The sequence below is a fragment of the Rhineura floridana genome, chromosome 3 (genome assembly GCF_030035675.1).
Source record: "Rhineura floridana isolate rRhiFlo1 chromosome 3, rRhiFlo1.hap2, whole genome shotgun sequence".
NCBI lineage: Eukaryota > Metazoa > Chordata > Lepidosauria > Squamata > Rhineuridae > Rhineura > Rhineura floridana.
The window spans coordinates 124139817-124157935 of NC_084482.1; the positions used below are offsets into that span (position 1 = coordinate 124139817).

At 45.6% G+C, this 18119-nt stretch overlaps 1 protein-coding gene across 2 annotated transcripts; it reads left to right on the plus strand.

Annotated features, from left to right (window-relative positions):
* The first annotated feature begins 463 nt into the window (after window positions 1–463).
* Window positions 464–9630, plus strand: INKA1 (inka box actin regulator 1). 2 transcript variants are annotated; one of them, XM_061621972.1, is made up of 2 exons: window positions 464–638; window positions 8705–9630. In XM_061621972.1, exons 1-2 carry the CDS (start codon window positions 588–590, stop codon window positions 9572–9574), a joined length of 921 nt encoding a protein of 306 aa, XP_061477956.1. In that variant the 5' UTR covers window positions 464–587; the 3' UTR covers window positions 9575–9630. The 2 variants fall into 2 exon arrangements, with proteins under 2 accessions (XP_061477956.1, XP_061477958.1); XM_061621974.1 differs by lacking the exon at window positions 464–638 and adding an exon at window positions 7840–8161.
* The last annotated feature ends 8489 nt before the right edge of the window (window positions 9631–18119 follow it).

The window sequence follows — 18119 nt, forward strand, 5'->3', positions numbered from 1 at the left end:
AAAAAATGACAACTCTATAGAGGATACCCGCTCGATGACAAAAAATAAATTGGGGGTGGGGAGAGGTGTAGTGGAATAGTTTCCTTTGTTACTTGGCTTGACTATCAGAGCGCTACTGAAAGTGCATGCAATTTCCCTGCTGGAGGTGGGCTAGAGTAGCGTAGCGGGTAGAATAACAGTGTAATTGCACTGTGTCCAAAGGGGTCCCGACCCCTGAGCGGCCCGCTTGCTGCGCTGGCCCCTCTCTCCATCTGTAGCACCTTTTGGCTCCTAATATGGGCTCTAATTAAATTACAGTCGACCCAGGGAGTTCAGGTTACAGGCAACCACCTCGCTCGCTCATTGGCTCTTGGTGGCGCAGAGGGGGCGTGGCCTCGGGCGCGCATTGGCCCATCCGTGAGAGAGGGGAAGGGCTCGGTCCGAACCAAACGGTGCGCTCCGCTCGCTTGGGACCGAAGCGAGGAGAAAGAAGGCGCCTCGCCCAGGCAGCGAGAAAGTTTGCTAGCGCCGCCTTGCTAGTGTCAGAGCTTCAGGGTCTGTCTCTGGAGTTCTTTTTGGACTTGCCAGCTGAGCGCCCCGGCTCTGGCATGCACAGCGCCCGCCTTGACGCCTTCGTGAGCCACCTCCGCACAGAAGTGGTAAATCCTGGGGAGCCAGATCAGGAAATGGGGGGTGGGGGTCAAAGAGGCGCGTGCATTCTCAGGACCAATGGGCCATTTATAGAGATCTTATTGTGGGGTGGATGATCAGGGGGCGGCTGGGTGGGAAAGGGGACGTGCCGTGAGGGTGTTCTGCAGGCGATTAGTCCTAGGGCTGCAGTGAGAAGCAGTCTAGACAAGGAACGATGCATTTGATCGCACCTACCTTGTGACTGCCGTTCCCTGGGAATCTAACTCGCTGCGAAAGCCGTCTGCAATCACTGGAGCAGCAAGACAGGGCTTGCGGCTTCCGCGCCTGAGATGAGTGAAGTGTCTGTTGTGTGTTGCGTTCCGCCCAGGCTGACTGAGGAGCTGTCAGCCTCGCTTTTCCTCTTTCTTCAGCCGGGCATTGCTAATGAGGTGGCGGGTCACTCTATCCTGGCGCCGATGCCCTTGCAAGCCTGTCACTGGAGGCCACCTCCTTGGCCAGAGAGATTTGATCTCGCTGCGGAAGAGGCAAGGGACTGGCACAGAGCATCCCGGAGGTGCCTAAGCCTGCAATCCTAGGCGCATTGAATGTGGGAGAGCCCCACTGAACTCAATATGAACTCCTATTAGGGAGCACATCTTATGGAAGTACTGCTTACCCCTACGTGGTTAAGGTGTTGGACTACGACCTGGGAGACCAGGGTTCGAATCCCCACACAGCTATGAAGCTCACTGGGTGACCTTGGGCCAGTCACTGCTTCTCAGCCTCAGAGGCAGGAAATGGTAAACCCCCTCTGAATACCGCTTACCATGAAAAGCCTATTCGTAGGGTTGCCATAAGTCGGGATCGACTTGAAGGCAGTCCATTTCATTTTTTTCCAAACATGACTGCAATTCCGTGCACGCTAACAAGGGAACCAGCCCCACTGAAATCGGTGGGATTTATTTTTGAGGGAAGATGCTTAGGTTAGGGATCAGGCTGCACAATGGACACCCTCGGAATTACTGGGCCCCATTCCAGAGATGGGGATGGGGTGGGACTGATAGTTTAGTGGTGAAGTAAATAGATTCTGCACATGCTCGTGCCCAGCTTCTTATGATCCAGGGCTGAGACTTGCCATTCAGAATAGATGTTGGGGTTGAGGAGCCCAGGTGATCCGTGGCTCATCTTGGAACAGATCCAGCAGGATGAATGACAGCATCAGCCATGGAGGACCTTTGCCTTGGCCCTTTCTTCTGGAACAGGATGAAGACATGGAATTAGAAACTAGAATGCTGCCAATCCCCCATATAACAGAGGAGCCTCTTTATGGCTTGCTTACATGTTTCTCATTTCAACATCTTGGCCTAGTTTCATATTGTTCTTTAACCTGATTTGAGGTAAAAAGAGGGCACAGGAGGGGACTCCCTAGTGGGCATGCTAAGGTCTCCTAAAATCTGTCCATCCATGAGCCCTGCCCTCTAGTGTTCAGTGTGAGTACTGCAGACTATGAAGAGTCCCTAGGGAAGATGCTGCCATTCTAGAGAATTTGATGGTTTCTGGATACGTTTTCTGTGCCTGTAAGAAGAGAAGACTTCCTATATCCCATCCTGATTTGGGATAATTCCAATGTGGCCACATGGACCCTGAGATTGTATTCAGCTAGGTCTTACTCAGACCCATTTAAGTTAATAAACCTGAAACTTCATCGGGTCTACTCTGAGTAGGACTAGTGTTGAATACCACCCATAATGTGATGTCTTGTGCTTGTGCCAAGTTAGAATAACCTTGTGAAATCCCCAGGAAATTCTGGTGATGTGAGTCTACCAGAGCCAGCTCCAGATCCCCTCCTGTGTTAATGGTCATATCCTGGCAAGAACAGCAGTGGGTATCTACAGGCTGCCATTTTAAATTTCCCACAATGTCCCTGATGTAGTGCCTGTGCCACTTCAGGGCATTTTGGGGAATTAAAATGGTGGCACATAGATCCAGCCACTTATTTCAAGGGGCCCAGGGCAGGCACCTACCCAATGGTACCAAGGCCTGGATCCTACCCTGGCCATATCTATTGTTCCACACTCGCTTTGAGCTCATCCCACAAGGAAATGAGGAGCATGACTTCTTATATTGTTGAAGGACTACAGTAGATGGTTTCCCCCCCCAAAGGTTCCTAAACTGTGCCATCACCTTCACAACCCTGAAAGAAATATAGCAAGGACATTATATTTATATTGTATTATATTTGTATTGGAATCCCAGTTTTTCAGGCACCCAAGAATGCCAAAACACATTTGGATTAGCAGAAGATCCATTTGGACCTTGAAGCCAAATTGTTTCTTATAACAAAGTGGGAGATAGGAAGCAAATTGTTCCATATAATGAACTGAGAGATGGGAAGCTGTTATACAGGAAGTGATGTAATGGTGGAAGGAGTTTTGAGCTGCTCAGATATTGAACTCTCTTCTGAGTCAGAACCAGAAGGCTAACAGATGTTGGCTCTCTTCAGGCATTCTCTAAGAGAGTTCTGTAAACACAAGAAGGGGACTGTGGGCACAGGGGAGCTGGCTTTGCTGATCCCCATGGTTGTTTCCGTCGCCCTCCACAATTCAGAGGGTGATCTTCTGACATGAGGAGCCTCTTGTGGAAAATTCAGGGTTCTATGATGTGTGGAATGCCTATGTGCAGGGAGAGGAGGAGCTGGTATGCTCATGCCCATGGCCCCCTTTATGTGCTTACAGAACTCCATTAAAGAATGCCTGAATAAGGCTGTTGTGAAAGTTGAAAGCCTCCCGAAAGGTTATTGCAGCCTCTGTTTTGTATTTATACGTGAGGCAAAATTCTCTCATTCTGACTGTCCCTCTAATGAATGAATGATGCCCCTCTAAGGGGCATAGCAGCACCCTTGCCAAAATCATACTGTGAGGCATGCAGCCATATTATTTTCTTTTGTGTGAAAGTTGGTGCAGTGCTCACCCCCCAGAATGCTTCTGTTTATTAGAAGCTTGTAGGCCATGAACATTCTCTCAGCATGCAATACCGAAAGGCATTCTCTGTGACGTGTATGTGTAACTACAGTTTATTTTAATATCATATTGATATATGAAATTTGTATATCTTAGAATCCATGTTTGGATGAAGGTGTAGTTTAGAATTTCTAAATAAAGTTTTTCCTTGTGTGTTGTCGGCCTATAGTGGAGTAGCATTTTCTTTTTAAATGCATTCTTGCTTTGTAGACTAACAGTCAGTGTTCTAGTCTGTATATGAGTTGGTTTGCTTATGGGACCAATCCAAGGTGCTTTCAAGATATGTACCGCCTGAGACCTAAAAGAGATGGTGAATGTATGGCGCTACAGATGTTGCTGGACTACAGCTCCCATCATATCTGAGGATTGGCCATGCTGGCTGGGGCTGATGGGAGTTGTAGTTCCACAACATCCGGGAGGCCACAGGTTCCCCATTCCTTCTTTAAGGACTACTTTTCCCTATATGAGCCCGCATGCCAGTTAAGAGTGGAACAACAAGCACTATGCTTTTGGCTCATCGTTGTGGTAGCGAAGAGCGGGGCCTTCATGGTGATTGCTAATAATCTTTTGAACCCTCTTCCTGAAGATGCTAGGAAATTTTATTTTTACTGAGATTTCAGAAAAAGATGTCAAATCTGTCTCCTTCCTTCCCCCACCCTTTTAGAAGATGATTGGATGGTTTGATTGGGTTTGAGATATGGTTTTGGAAGCTTGGTTTGGGGTTTTGTCGATATAATTGTATTATTACTATTCTGTTTGTTTGCAATTAACTGCTTTTAGCTTGTGAGTGCCTTACATGTATTTGAAATAAATAAATCGACATAGAGACTCAAATAACTAACGATGAATCTGGAAATCCTACACTTCTTGAGCTGCTGCCACAGGAAAACCGTGTTGTGCAGGAATCTGTTTTGAAACTTGATTTTGAGGTAGTTATGAACAGCTGATTGCTTGGTGATGGTCTAGTGATAACAGACCTAGTGGAGCCAAGCTGTATGGAGCCTATATTCCTAAGCCCATGGATCAATTTATTGAGTCCTCCAGCATCTGAAGCCCTTGTATGGGAAATAGTCTCTGCAGACAGACAGTACATAAGTGGCTCCAGGGCATTTCAGTCATAACTGTTCAAGAGGCCACCTTGTTCTTTTTCTGTTTCACTTACTCCTCCCCAAACTTGTCCAGCCAGGCAATGTGACATTAACTATAGATGCAAAGGCATCTGGCATTCGACTACGGTGTGTCCCTGCTGCTGTCACCCTTCCTGTTTCTTCCATCACCTCTAGATAATCATCCTGTTGGGTCCAGAAGTGGTAGAAGTTAAGCGGTTGTTGGGCAAGTGAATTGCTTACTCCCCCAGTCCCTTCTCAGAGATGCAATGGTGGTGGCTAAGGTAAAAGAAAGAGGTATGGTGGGAAGAGAGAGGAGATGCTGAGCACAGGTTGGGTAGAGTGTCCAGAGCTGGTCCTATCAAAAACTGCAAGCTATGGGCCTGATCCAGAGATCAGGAGAAAAACCTCCTTCTGGAGGAAGGGATGTCAGTTGGTAGAGCATCTTCTTTGCATGCAGAAGGTCCCAGTTTCAATCTCTGGCATCCTCAGGTAGGACTGGGAGAGACCCTGGAAAGCCACTATCAGTCAATGTAGACAATACTGAGCTAGATGGACCAATGGTCTCACTGGGTTTAAGGCAGATTCTTTTTTTCTCTGTCCCTATGACCTGGGAGCATTTGGCTTGTTAATAACATGATATTTTAGATGCATCCCAAAGCATGGGATTCAAATCTCGGGGAAGAGTACTGAGTGATATTCCATATGTTTGTGTGATATTAGGTCAGTACAATTCCATCTCTCTGCAGCTGCTGATCTCTGACTCTGTGCCGAAGCAACCGTTGTTTCCTAACCTGTGCAATGTTCAGATGAAGGTTGTTCTCTCTTAAAATTCCACCAAGGGCTGACTCACTGTTGCTGTGTAAATGGAGTTTATCTGATGCAGCTAGGAAAGGAGCTTGGGTTTTTCCTTGATTGGAAGTGTTATACAATGGGCAAGGGGGGGCATGGAGAGAGAATGAAAGAGAGAAATGATCTGCAGCCTTTTTCTTTTTAATGGCTCCTGTGGCTAGCCTTGTGACTGAAGCGCAACCCAAAACAGACATTTTGATAGGTTCCAGGTTTTCAGCCAGCCACTGGGGGACTATTGTGGGCTGTGTCACCAGGCCAGCTAAATGAATCGCTTCTTGTCTCAATGTTCAGAAGTCTGCTTGGAGGAGCACTGGGCCTCTCTACAGCACATCTGTAGAGACTTTAGAGAGCAACAGGAAGTGGGGCTGGAGGAAGAAGAAATAAGATACTAGGAGTCTGCTGGTCTTGGCGTTTGAACCCCTGACTAGACCTCTGCAGTTTCAGTAGTTAGGAATAACCAAGTTAGTTTGTGGGCTTGTGAAAAATCTGCCAAGGCCAGTACCTGAACTAAGTGATTTCCCTCTTTCTAAGTGACTTCCTTCCAACACACTGTAAGACTCTGTAGTAACCTACAGTGTAGTAGCAAATTCAGAAGCTCAGGATCCCTTCATGATAGTCACAGCCACGCCCCCTCATATCCTTTTTTTTTTTTTGGCTGCTGGGTTGAGAGTGAGATCCTTGTTAGTGCCTTCTCGCACAACAACAGACATCCCTAGGAGCCAATCAGCATGAAAGGGGAGAGTGTTAGCTACTGAGAAGAGTCTTCTCAGTGGCTGACTCACTTCCTTTCACTCTGTTGTTGTTATGTGCCTTCAAGTCGATTATGACTTATGGCGACCCTATGAATCACTGATCTCCAGTAGCATCTGTCATGAACCACCCTGTTCAGATCTTGTAAGTTCACGTCTGTGGCTTCCTTTATTAATCAATCCATCTCTTGTTTGGTCTTCCTCTTTTTCTACTCCCTTCTGTTTTCCCCAGCATTATTATCTTTTCTAATGGATCATGTCTTCTCATGATGTGTCCAAAGTATGATAACCTCAGTTTCATCATTTTAGCTTCTAGTGATAGTTCTGCTTTAATTTGTTCTAACACCCAATTATTTTTTTCACGGTCCACGGTATGCATAAAGCTCTCCTCCAACACCACATTTCAAATGAGTTGATTTTTCTCTTAACTGCTTTTTCACTGTCCAACTTTCACATCCATACAGATTGGGAATACCATTGTCTGAATGATCCTGACTTTAGTGTTCAGTGATACATCCTTGCATTTTAGGACCTTTTCTAGTTTTCTCATAGCTGCCCTCCCCAGTCCTAGCCTTCTTTTGATTTCTTAACTATTGTCTCCATTTTGGTTAATGACTGTGCCAAGGTATTGACAATCCTTGACAAGTTAAATGACCTCATTGTCAACTTTAAAGTTACATAATCTTCTGTTGTCATTACCTTAGTCTTCTTGAGGTTCAGCTGCAGTCCTGCTTTTGTGCTTTCCTCTTTTACTTTCTTCAGCATCCTTTCACTCTGATTAGCTTCAATCAGCAGGGAAGGACAAGGAAGCATGTTAGAGGACTCTTTTCAGTGATTAACACACTCCTCTTTTATGCTGATTGGCTCATAAGGTGCTGGAGACATTGGGACCCTGCTCCCAAAAAAGTAAGGGTTCTGAGACACACATCTCCAGGTTCCTGGATGGTTAAATCCTTGGTAGTAACTGCAGCAGACCTCTTTCAGGTTCCCTCCTGCCCTTTGTCTGCACCAGACAGGGTCTTCTCAGTGCTGCTGACCCATATTTTATTTAGCACCTGAGAGGGTTGTGTCACTGTTTAAGATGTTTGCCTGTTAGTCTGATTCTGGGAACTGAGCATGTGTCCTCCTGGCCTTTCCAGCTGCACATCACAGGGGTCTCTCCTGGCCCCACCTGGAGATACTAGAAATGGAACCTGGGACCTTCTGCATGCAAAGTAGATGCTCTACCACTGAGCTATGGCCCTTCCTCAAAGGATGGCTTGCATCGTTCTGGCTTGCTCAAACCTCCTTCTGCACAATAGAAAAATTGTGAGACCTCCAGGTGGTTCTAAGTGAAAGGCATGCATGACTGTAAAGCTTCGTTCCTGTTTTGCTGCGGCAGCTTCATACCCCTCCCCTTTCAGACCCAGCTGATCACCCCTCAAATGTCTGTGGCCTTATCTTTTGGCTTTTCCTCCTTGCATGGCTGGGGACTGCTTGTGTAATTCCTGGAGATTCCAGCACACCCTCTGTGTCATCTTCTGCCCGGGTGGGGCAGCTCACTCACTGTAACAAGCTGCTGCTTGTACAGCCAGGGATGGGCTTGGAACGTGCAGATGCTGCTGAAAAGCTCTGCCTTGGGGCTGGGGGCCTGCCGAGACGAGACGGGGCAAGGGCTTGCGCGTGCGGCTCTGGCTCCCAATTCCGCACCTAGGCTAAGTCAGATCTGGGTCCCTCACACATCAAGGTATCTCTTCTTAAAAAAACAGCAGGGAGCCTCGTGGCATTCAGCAGGCCTTGGAATCATGGGCTGGACTCTCTAGAGAGGCTTGAACACTTGGGCAGGGTAAGCTGCGTGCGACAGAGGGATGCATGTGGCACGAGTGGGCTTTACTAATAATGGTTTGGGGGAGCCAGAGATGAGACATGTGGAAGGGGACAGCAGCTGACTTTATTTCAAGCAAATTATCTGATTTTTGCCTAAGGGGGCCTGGGTTATGTGGGGTCAGGAGCTCATTCCTTGGGAGTCAGTGATCCTCTTGTTTGCTGTCTTTTGTTTTATTGGGACTCATGATCTACACATGGCTTTCTCTCTGGATGTGCAGCATTTAGCCTATAGGATTAATTCTGGATAAGTATATTTGGGGTAATAGTGCAATCCTGTACATATATATTCTGAAGGAGATCCCAGTGGGTTCAGCGGGACTTGCTGTCAGGTAACTGTGTATACAATTGCAGCCTTAGTACTTTTGAAGACTCCAGTCTGGATGTAATTTTGCATTGTGCCATTTCCCCATGATGTCACGGGCTGCAGAATTGGGTCATCTACTATGTTGTTGGGGGGTGACAGTGACAGGAAGCTGAGTGTGCCTGTCTTTTCCCTTCACAGCTGTGCATGAAGGAGTCAAGCGAGGTGCTGCGGGACCAGATGCAGTGCATGATGCGGACCCTCCACGATCTGAAGAGGGCACATGACCGAGACATCCGATTGGATCCCCAGGAGATGAGATCGCTCTCTGCCTTGCCTTCCTCAAAACAGTGCACAAGTCCACGTGTGTCCGCTATTTCGGAAGCAGACTCTGCCTGTTGTTTGGAAACTGCTGTAGAGGAAGAAGTTGCCTTCTCTCCTCCCAGCAGTGAGCGGAGCTTGGAGTTTGATTCGGGCTATTCCGAAGTGTCTGGGAGCAGCTGGCGGGATGAGGAAGGGCCCCCACCTCTGCGACCCAGCAAGCTTTCCTCGGGTGGCTTTCTGCGTCGCCGAGTGCCCACCAGGAGGCCCCGGCCCAAATCTGCTTCTGATGCCTGCTTGGAGCGGTGGCGGGATGTCGAGCCAACAGATGCAGGGGACTGGACTGTCTCCCTTTTGTCACAGTGCCGCAACCGGCAACCATTGGTGTTGGGGGACAACTGCTTTGCCGATTTGGTTGAGAACTGGATGGACTTGCCCGAGGAGAGCGGAGAACGTGGGCGGCTGCAGCGCTGGCTGGCTAAGCCCCATGGCTTCCTGCTCAACCTCTCTGGCAATGTACGCCGCAGGCTGGCTGGCATCTCACGCACAGAGCGAGCCAAGCAGGATGCCAATGGCACCAAGCGTTTTTCTTGTCCTGCAGGCCTGGGCGGGCAGCCTACGTTACCCTACTTCCATCAGTCCCACGCCAACATCAGTGAGCTTTCCACAGACTGTAGCAGCTTTGCTGCCCTCATGAACTGTCGAAGCCGGCAGCCAATAATTTGCAATGATGTGATTGGCTATATCTAGCCCTTGCCATTTTAATGCTCTTTTTCTAAACAGAACAGATCTATATTTTTTATGGTTGCCTGTAAATAAATTTTTTTTACATTCAGTCTGTCTGGTCTGTGTGTGTAAATGGCACTGCTTGATCCAAATTACCTTTCAGTGTTGTTTTGATGCATCCAGTCTTGTTGGTATCTGAAGTATCATTTAAAATGCCACTGTCTAACTATATAATATTTTTCTAAGCTGTCATGTAGCATCACGTGGGGGTGGGGTGCAGTGGCAGGACAGCAAGTAAAACGAGCAGGCAAGCGGCTGGGAGGGAGGGAGGGCGAGCAGCTGAGGGTAAGTGGTGGCGGCAGTGGCAGCATCAGCCTGGCTGGGATGCAGGTAAAAGCCCTAGGTGGGGAGGTACACTAGGCACACTACGCAGAGCTGCACAGTGCTGCTGTTTGTTGAGGTGGTCAGAGCAATTGTGAGGCAGCAACACTGTGCAGGGACAGGTAAGGAGCGATAGGGGGCTTATGGTGGCCAGTGCACGGCCATGGTGGCCAGTGCATGCCAATATCTGGAGGCACTGGGGAAATTGCAAGGGGGTTGACAAGGGGAGTGGGTTCCGAGTGTGCGTGTTTCAGAGTATATGTGTATGTGTTTGGGAGTGCCTGAGGTGTGTCTGTGTTTGGAGGTGAGGGGTTGGCTAGCAAAGCGAGCAGGGTGGCTGAGCCCCCCTAGTAAGAACATGAGTAAATATAATATGGCAAGGAATCATAAATTTTTAAGTCAAATAATCTCATCAGAAATTGAGAATAAGTCATGTTCTGATATCTTGACATGGATTGGCCTTCCTTAAGAAGTAAACTATAGGCCTAATTCAGTTTGGCAAATATCAGTATAGTTCCTTTCTACTATTGGAGATTTTGAAGTTTGAAATACTGTACAGGAAATATGGCCGATACAACTGCAGTTCTTTAGGGATTTGATGTAGAGAATTGTTGCTGTGGGTGATCCTCAAATAATGTGAAGGTGAGGCTATTTCCTTTACAGGCCCAACTAAACTGAGTCTTCCCACCACCTTTTTTTTTAGTTTCACAATGTGCCAACTTGAAACTGGAAGGAAAAGAAGCTAGACAGTTGTGATAGTTAATTTAGGTTGATAAACCAGAGTGGAACATTTTGTGCTTGATTCTCAGTACAAAACTTGAGAAATAGCCAAAAGGAGAACCATTCTGGGCTTCCATCAATGGAGCTATAAATGATGGCAAGAATCACTTACATTCTGGCATACTTCTGCAATTACGGTGGGTACCATTTTGTAGGCATCCAGCTGGCATTTGTAGAGCAGAACACTAGTTAGTTCTGGTGCCCAAATATAAATGGTAAAAGGAATATTCAGAGCAGTCTTGGTCAGTGTAGCAATTAGTGCTCCCATAAAAATAAGGAATACATCTGGTCTCCTTTGGGGGGAAGGTTGTGATATAATGTAATAATAAATAAATATGTAACGTTCTCAAAATTATTGCCAAATGATGTTCATTAGGTGCAGTAATGAAATATCAAAATAACAAACTGAAAATATAACATATTAAACCACTTATATAAAACCAATGTTTGCTGAAGCTTTCATATGCATCACATGCGCATACTCAAAGGATATTTATAATGCCTAGATCTGATGGACAAATGTGTTTGTTTTTAGCTTCATCTATTACATGTAATGATAAAACAGAGAACAGAATGTAAAAATACTGCAGACCCACAGTCACACCTAACAGTGTTGATTAATCACATCAGCAGCTTCAAATACCTGTGAAGAATGGATAACAAGGACTACAGAAGACAAATCACATGTCAAAGGCTTACTTGTGTTTCCAGATTACGTGAAAGCTGCCAGACCCAAGGTTGTTGCTCCTGCCCATCCCTTAGAATAATAGTGGGAATAATTACCGTAGTCGGAAAACACACACGACCCATGATAACACAAATGACAGGATATCTATCTGGGAAAAGTGCAGATATTCCCTGTACAAAATATCAAGGTACCATCTGAAGTACAATCTGCTTTGGTCAAGAAATAAATTTTAAGGAACATGGAGAAGTTGTGATAACCCAAGCACGCAGGAAAATCTGCTTTCGAAAATCTGCAAATAAGAATTCCTTTGCTGGGTCAGACAAGGGTGCATCCCTCATCAAGCACCTTGGTACTGCCCAGTAACCAGCCAGATGTCCCTGGAAACCTAAAACCTTAGAATGACTCTGATGGCCATCCTGCCCTTTATCTGCAGCACTCAGTCCTTGGAGGCTGGTCAGAACACCAACATGCTATTTCCTTTGGGAAATAGGCTCCTTTGGGCAGAAGAGCAGAATATAGATTTTAACAACCACCACCATCACCTTGTGCCCTTCGGATGTTTTGGATCACAATTCCCATCAGCCCTAGTGAGCATGGCCAATGGTCATGGATGATGACAACTGTAGTCCAGGAACATCGGGTGGGGGGCACAGATTCCCCACACCCTAATCCTTTGTAAAAACAAACAAACAAACTTTGTACGCTAAAGGACATCACCAGAGTGATTTTCATAAATTAATTATGCAAATACATCCAAAAAATTTGGATGTTATGCACCTTTCATTAGTGTCCTTAATTTGCATGGCTTTGCTTGTAATTCGTTTGATAGAACCATTTATTATTTAACTGGGTTTTGAGTAGTGGGGTTCAGGCTAGTGAAGTTAAGGAGTCCTATCCCTCGACGAACAGTTACCCAGTAACAAAATCTTGTTTGTAGCTGCCTACAGGCTTTCCAGTCCCATCTCTTCAATTATGAGGGCTAGGAAGATGTTTAAAATGAATTAACAATGGAAGCCTACGCATGCCTATTCAGAAGTAAGTCCCACTATGTTCAGTGAGACTTACTCCCAAGTACGTGTGTGTAGCAGATGTAGCCAATGTGGTGCCCTCTAGATATTGGACTTCAACTTCCATCATCCCCGCCAACTGGCCAAGCTGACTGGGGCTGATGGAAGTTGGAGTCCAACGACATTTGAAGGACACCACATTGACTACCCCTGCTATATAGGATTACAGTGTGAAGGTGACAGTGCGATAACTGTAGCCTTATAGATCCCATCAGACTCTTTTAAGATATATACAGATAACACTGGCAGAGGGGATGGAATGGCCCTCCGAATTTACCATGAATCCAGACGCTTTCCTTATTTCATGTTTGCGCTGTTTTTAATGACCAGATAATATTATATGGCAGTACTGGTAGGGAACCTGTGGCCCTCCAGATGTTGTTGGAATCCAATTCTCATCAGTTGCAGCCAGCACAGCCAATGTTCAGGGATTATGAATGTTGAACTCCAACAATATCTGGAGGGCCACAGGTTCCTCTGCTTCTGTTGTATGGCATGCCTACAACAAGCCAGGCTGGATTCATGAAAAAATAAGAACATTGCTGTTGTGGTCAGCTGTGTTATTTGTTGAAGGTCACAAAGGGGTGAATGAGAGCATCCCTTTGATGTTTCTTCCCACCATCAAATATTCACTGGTATATTGCCTAACTATGGAAGTTCCATTCAGCTATAATTGCTAACAGCTGTTGGTGGACCTGTCCTCTACAACACTGTTCTTCAACGTTGGGTCCCCAGATGTTCTTGAACTACAACTCCCATCATCCCCAACAAGCTTAGCCACTGGTCAAAGGATCATGGGAGTTGTAGTTCCACAACATCTGGGAACTTAAAGTTGAAGAACAATGATATCCAATCATCTCAAAAAGCCATCTAAACTACCAGCCATTGTCACACTGCATGTGTGTAAATTCCTCAAGATGGGAACAGGGAGCCCACAAGCAGGACATGAACACAAAAGCACTCTCCCTACTTGTGATTCCCAACAACTAGTATTCAGTCAGAGGCATACTGCTGCCTCCAACAGCCAAGGTACAACACAGACATTGTGGCTAGTAGCCACTGATAGCATTATTCCCCATGAATTTGTATGCTCCCCTTTTAAAGCCGTCCAAGTTGGTGGCCATCCCAACATCATTTGGGAGCAAATTCCATGGTTTAATCATGTGCTATTATGTGAAGAAGTACTTCATTTTGTCTCTTCTGAATTTTCCAAGCTTCAGCTTAATTGGATAGCTTTGAGTTCTAGTGTTATGAGGAGAAAAACTTCTTCCTGTTCACTTTCTCCACACCATGCATAATATTTTTTGGTCTGTTGTTTGTTAGGGTTTTCACATTATTACAACAAAACAGTACGGTCCCATACTGACCCTGACCCTGCATAATCTTATACACCACTATTACAACCTTCCCTTTTTCAACTGGTTCCTAAAGTAAAAAGCCTCATATATTATATGGAACCTTTCTTGCTAGAGGAGTTGCTCCAGCCCCTTGACCATTTTGGTTGTCCTATTTCTGAACCTTTCCCAGCTCCATGATATACACTACTATTACGCCCGCCCTTACTCATCTTTTTTCTAAAGTAAAAAGCAGTTTTATTTTCAGTCCCTTAATTAAATTAAGTGTATAAGATTCTTAATTAAATTGAATTGAAATAGATGTGCTCCTTTGTACAACAGAACTATGATGGTGGCAGTGTCCTTTTCAGTCCTTTAATTAAAGTGAATTGAAATAATGTGTGTATGTACATATCCAGAGAGGGTTTGCTTTTAAAAAAATTCCTTTACTATCATTGGCCATTTGGATGGGTGTCATGAAGGAAAAATGAATGCAGGCCACAGCAGCAGCGACGGAAGCAGTGGGAGGCCACATCACAAAGTAAACCAAACAAGCCTTAGCATGTACTCTCAGGGCACAGAAATTGTACTCCATTGTTCTTCTAGCATGATGAGGGACACATCCCTCATGATAAGAAAAGCACATGATTTTGTGACGCTACCCAGTCGCCTGTAAACACTTTGCAGCTGGTTACCAAATGCACCCTCTTGCCTTTGAACAGTCACTCTTTCACCCGCAAGCTACTGAAGGATAAGTGATAAACCTTCTTCTTTATCATGAGCATTGTCCCTCTTAGCACAGTTATGTGAATGAGCCCTAAAACAATCCGTTTATGAGCCATCACCCTGCTCCTTTTGCTCTGGAAGCTGCGTTGCAAGCCAATGAAAGAGTTCCAAAAGCAAGTCTTTTTCTAGTCAATACACGCCTCTTCTCTGAATCAGTAGACCTAAAGGATTAAAAAAACAACACTGTCTAGTCTGACCTTCAGTGTAACACAAGCCAAAGGGATTTTTCTGTTTTTTACAATAGCCAAATATAGATTATTGGGTGTAATATGTCACTATTTCCTCCCCTTGACAGAAGTTTTTGGGCTTCATAGTCATGATCTTACCCTTGCATGAATGGAAAATCAACCTCACACCTTTGTCCCTCCCTCAATTGCTAATTCGCTGACCCTGTTAAAAACAGCACCTTTCAAAATAGTAAATTTGAGCAGCTTTATTCCCCAGGTGTTCTGTTCTTTTATCTTTTGCATAAGCTAAACAGATTGCGTAGATACCTTATGTCTCTCACTTTTAGGGAGGGCTTCCAGGCCCCATCCCTTATTACAGCCTTCCCCAATCAGGTGCCCTCCAAATCAATCAAACTACAATTCTCATCAGCCCCAGCCAGCACAACTGTGGGAGTTGCAGTCCAAAACATCTGGATGGCAGGTTAGAGAAAGCTGCCTTGCTACATCACCTTTGCAGGTCCTCAAATGTCTTCCTTACATTGTGAAAGTGGAACTGTACAGTTAGCTGAGCAACATCCAAGGGTGAAAATGCACCAACTTCCTCTGCTGTGGTATCCAGTGAACACTGCCGAGGATTGCATTTGCCCTTTTCTTGTGATCGTGAGCTCAGCCATTTACTGTGGCATACTTTGGCACTTACGTATGTTTATAGACACAGAGAAACATATATAATAGGAAGACAATGTTACAATGAGGGCTGAATTCATTATGAGAAGTAAAAGGAAAATGTGATACTCAGCCATGTTTGTATACATAGTACATATGCATATATTATGCTAGGGCAGGATGTTTCATTTTGCCTGATGTTGTCTTCTCTGGTAGGCAGTGCCTTTTTCCGCTGAGGGGTCTTTCCCACACCCTAGATTGCAAGGGCTAATGGGTGGCGAGTGGATAGTCCTACCTTTGGAAGCACTTCTTCACACAGCACATAGTTAAAATACGGAATTAACTACTACAAGGTGTACTAATGGCTTCCAACTTTGATGGCTTTAAAAATGGGTTAGACAAATTCATGTAAGACAAGGCTATCATTGGCTACTAGTCATGATGGCTACGTACTGCATTCAGTATCAGAGGGAGTGAACTATCAGTTGCTGTGGAACACAAGTGGGGACAGTACTCTTGCATTTTAACTTATGTTCCACTTGCAGGTTTCCCACAGGAATGTGGTTGGCCACTGTGAGAACATGGTGCTGGACTAGATGTGCCATTGGGCTGATCCAGCAAGGTTCTTCTTATGTTCTTGTGCCTGCTACTTCAGGTCCTTTTTTGAGAGGGACGGTTGCTGGGGACTGAACCTGGGGCTTTGTCCATGCAAAAGATGTGCTCTGGCACTGGGCTATGGCCCCTCCCCAATAAACTCGATGGCATCACCACTCAAGAATAAGTAATTTGAGGAGTTCAGCCTGGGTACTCTCATATCAATTACATTCATGTCTTGTCCTGCAAGCAAAGTGAGACAGAACTTCATGTTTACAGATCTGCTCTGATCATGTAGAAAGTCAGAATAGGGATCTGATCTTGGCAGTGAAAGACACAGCCAAGTGCAGAAATCTCCCCACGTCCACAGACTATCTCCCTGCTGCCCATTTCCCCATGAAATCAGCAGAGGAGAAAATATCATTGAGCGGGACAGATTGCAAAGAGGTAAGGTGGAGATAGGGGGGATCTGCACTCCTTGACTGCATATTCCTTCTGCTGTCCAAAACAGACCACTGTCCCCATCCCCCCTTTTTACATATTTTGGGGAGGTCCATGTTTTAAAACACACAGATGTGCCACCACCACCAAGTCTAGTTTGGCCCTGAAGCAATAGCTCTTATAAGCATCTCCTTCATGTGACAGAGGGAATCGTTTCCAAACACTGGTCTCAGGAAGAATGGTGCAAGACTCTATTTTCTTAGCAGTCTTCACAACTTAGCCCAATATTTATGCCTTGAAATGAGTTCAAGTGGGAAGCTGAGGCAGGCTAATGATTGATAAAGATGCTCCTGTTCTAGAACATTGAGATTACATATGAAGCAGAAGGCAGTGTAACAGGGCTTCCTAAGAAGATTATCTGTAGAGTGATGGAGTGTAGCCATCCTATAGCAGAGGGCATAGAGCAAAGGGCTTTTTCATTTATCAGTAGACCTTGGGGCTCATGGCACAGGAGAGAGGAAATGCAACCCCAGTACTATATGAACCCATGAGTTGCCATGGCAGCATACAAGTATTTTTGAAAGGGCACAACAAGAGCTGTAGGGACACAAAACCCCAAGATCTGTAGCATTGTGCAACTGCACATGATGCACCAACAGAACATACTGAAGCAGAGCGAGGGCAGCATTACTATTCTAGGAAGAATAGTGCAAGGCTCTCTTAACAGTCTTCACAACTTACCATCAGATGCTTTGTAGCTCTATCTAAGAAACAACATTTATATGCCACCCAATAACAGTGGTCTCTGGGTGGCTTACACAATCAAGAGCAGAGCAATCCTAAGAGGGATGGGGAGCTGTGGAGTGGTGAATCCTCTGCTGCATCTGCAACCCAGGGCAGAAGGGAAGTGTGTGTTGCTCTGCCAGCTCTAGGCTAGAGCATCAAAGGGACCTGGCTCAGGCTCCTCTCTGGAAATCAGCCCAGTGGATCCATGGCCAGCCCACCTCTGCCTCCACAATGCCATTTGCTGATCACTGCTGGCAGGGATGCCTCTACCGAATCCTACCCGTCCCTGCCAGTGCTACTCAGGGGGTTACGATTATGCTCTAAAAAAACTGAAATGTAATCACAGAAGAACAAAAAAAGCAAACAAATCCTAATATTAAAACTCAGCAAAAAAATTCCAACAGAAGAAAGCAAAAACATACAGAAATAGAGCATCAAATAAAAAAGAATTGCACTGTTTAAAGCTGTTCAGTGGGAAAAAGGGAAGGGAAAACAGGGAAAAACTTGCCTGTGTGTCATTCAAAATGGCAGTTTGGGCACCTATTTATATATGTGTCTCATAAATGGGGTAGTGACAGGCCTTGATTCAAATCAAAATCACTAATTCAAACCTAGGGGCCCACTCAGGGAAAGGGCCATAGCTCAGTGGTAGAGCATTTGCTGTGTATGCAGAAGGTCCCAAGTTCAATCCCTGGCATCTTCAAATAGGGATGGAAAAGAACTCTGTCTGGAACCCCAGAGAGTCTCTGTCAGTCAATGTAGCCAGTACAGAGCTAGATGGATCGACTCAGAATAAGGCAGCTTCCTATGCCTCATGGCAGCTCTGTACATCTTTTAGATCTGTCTGCTGAGTCATTCCACCTGATAAAGAGGACAGGA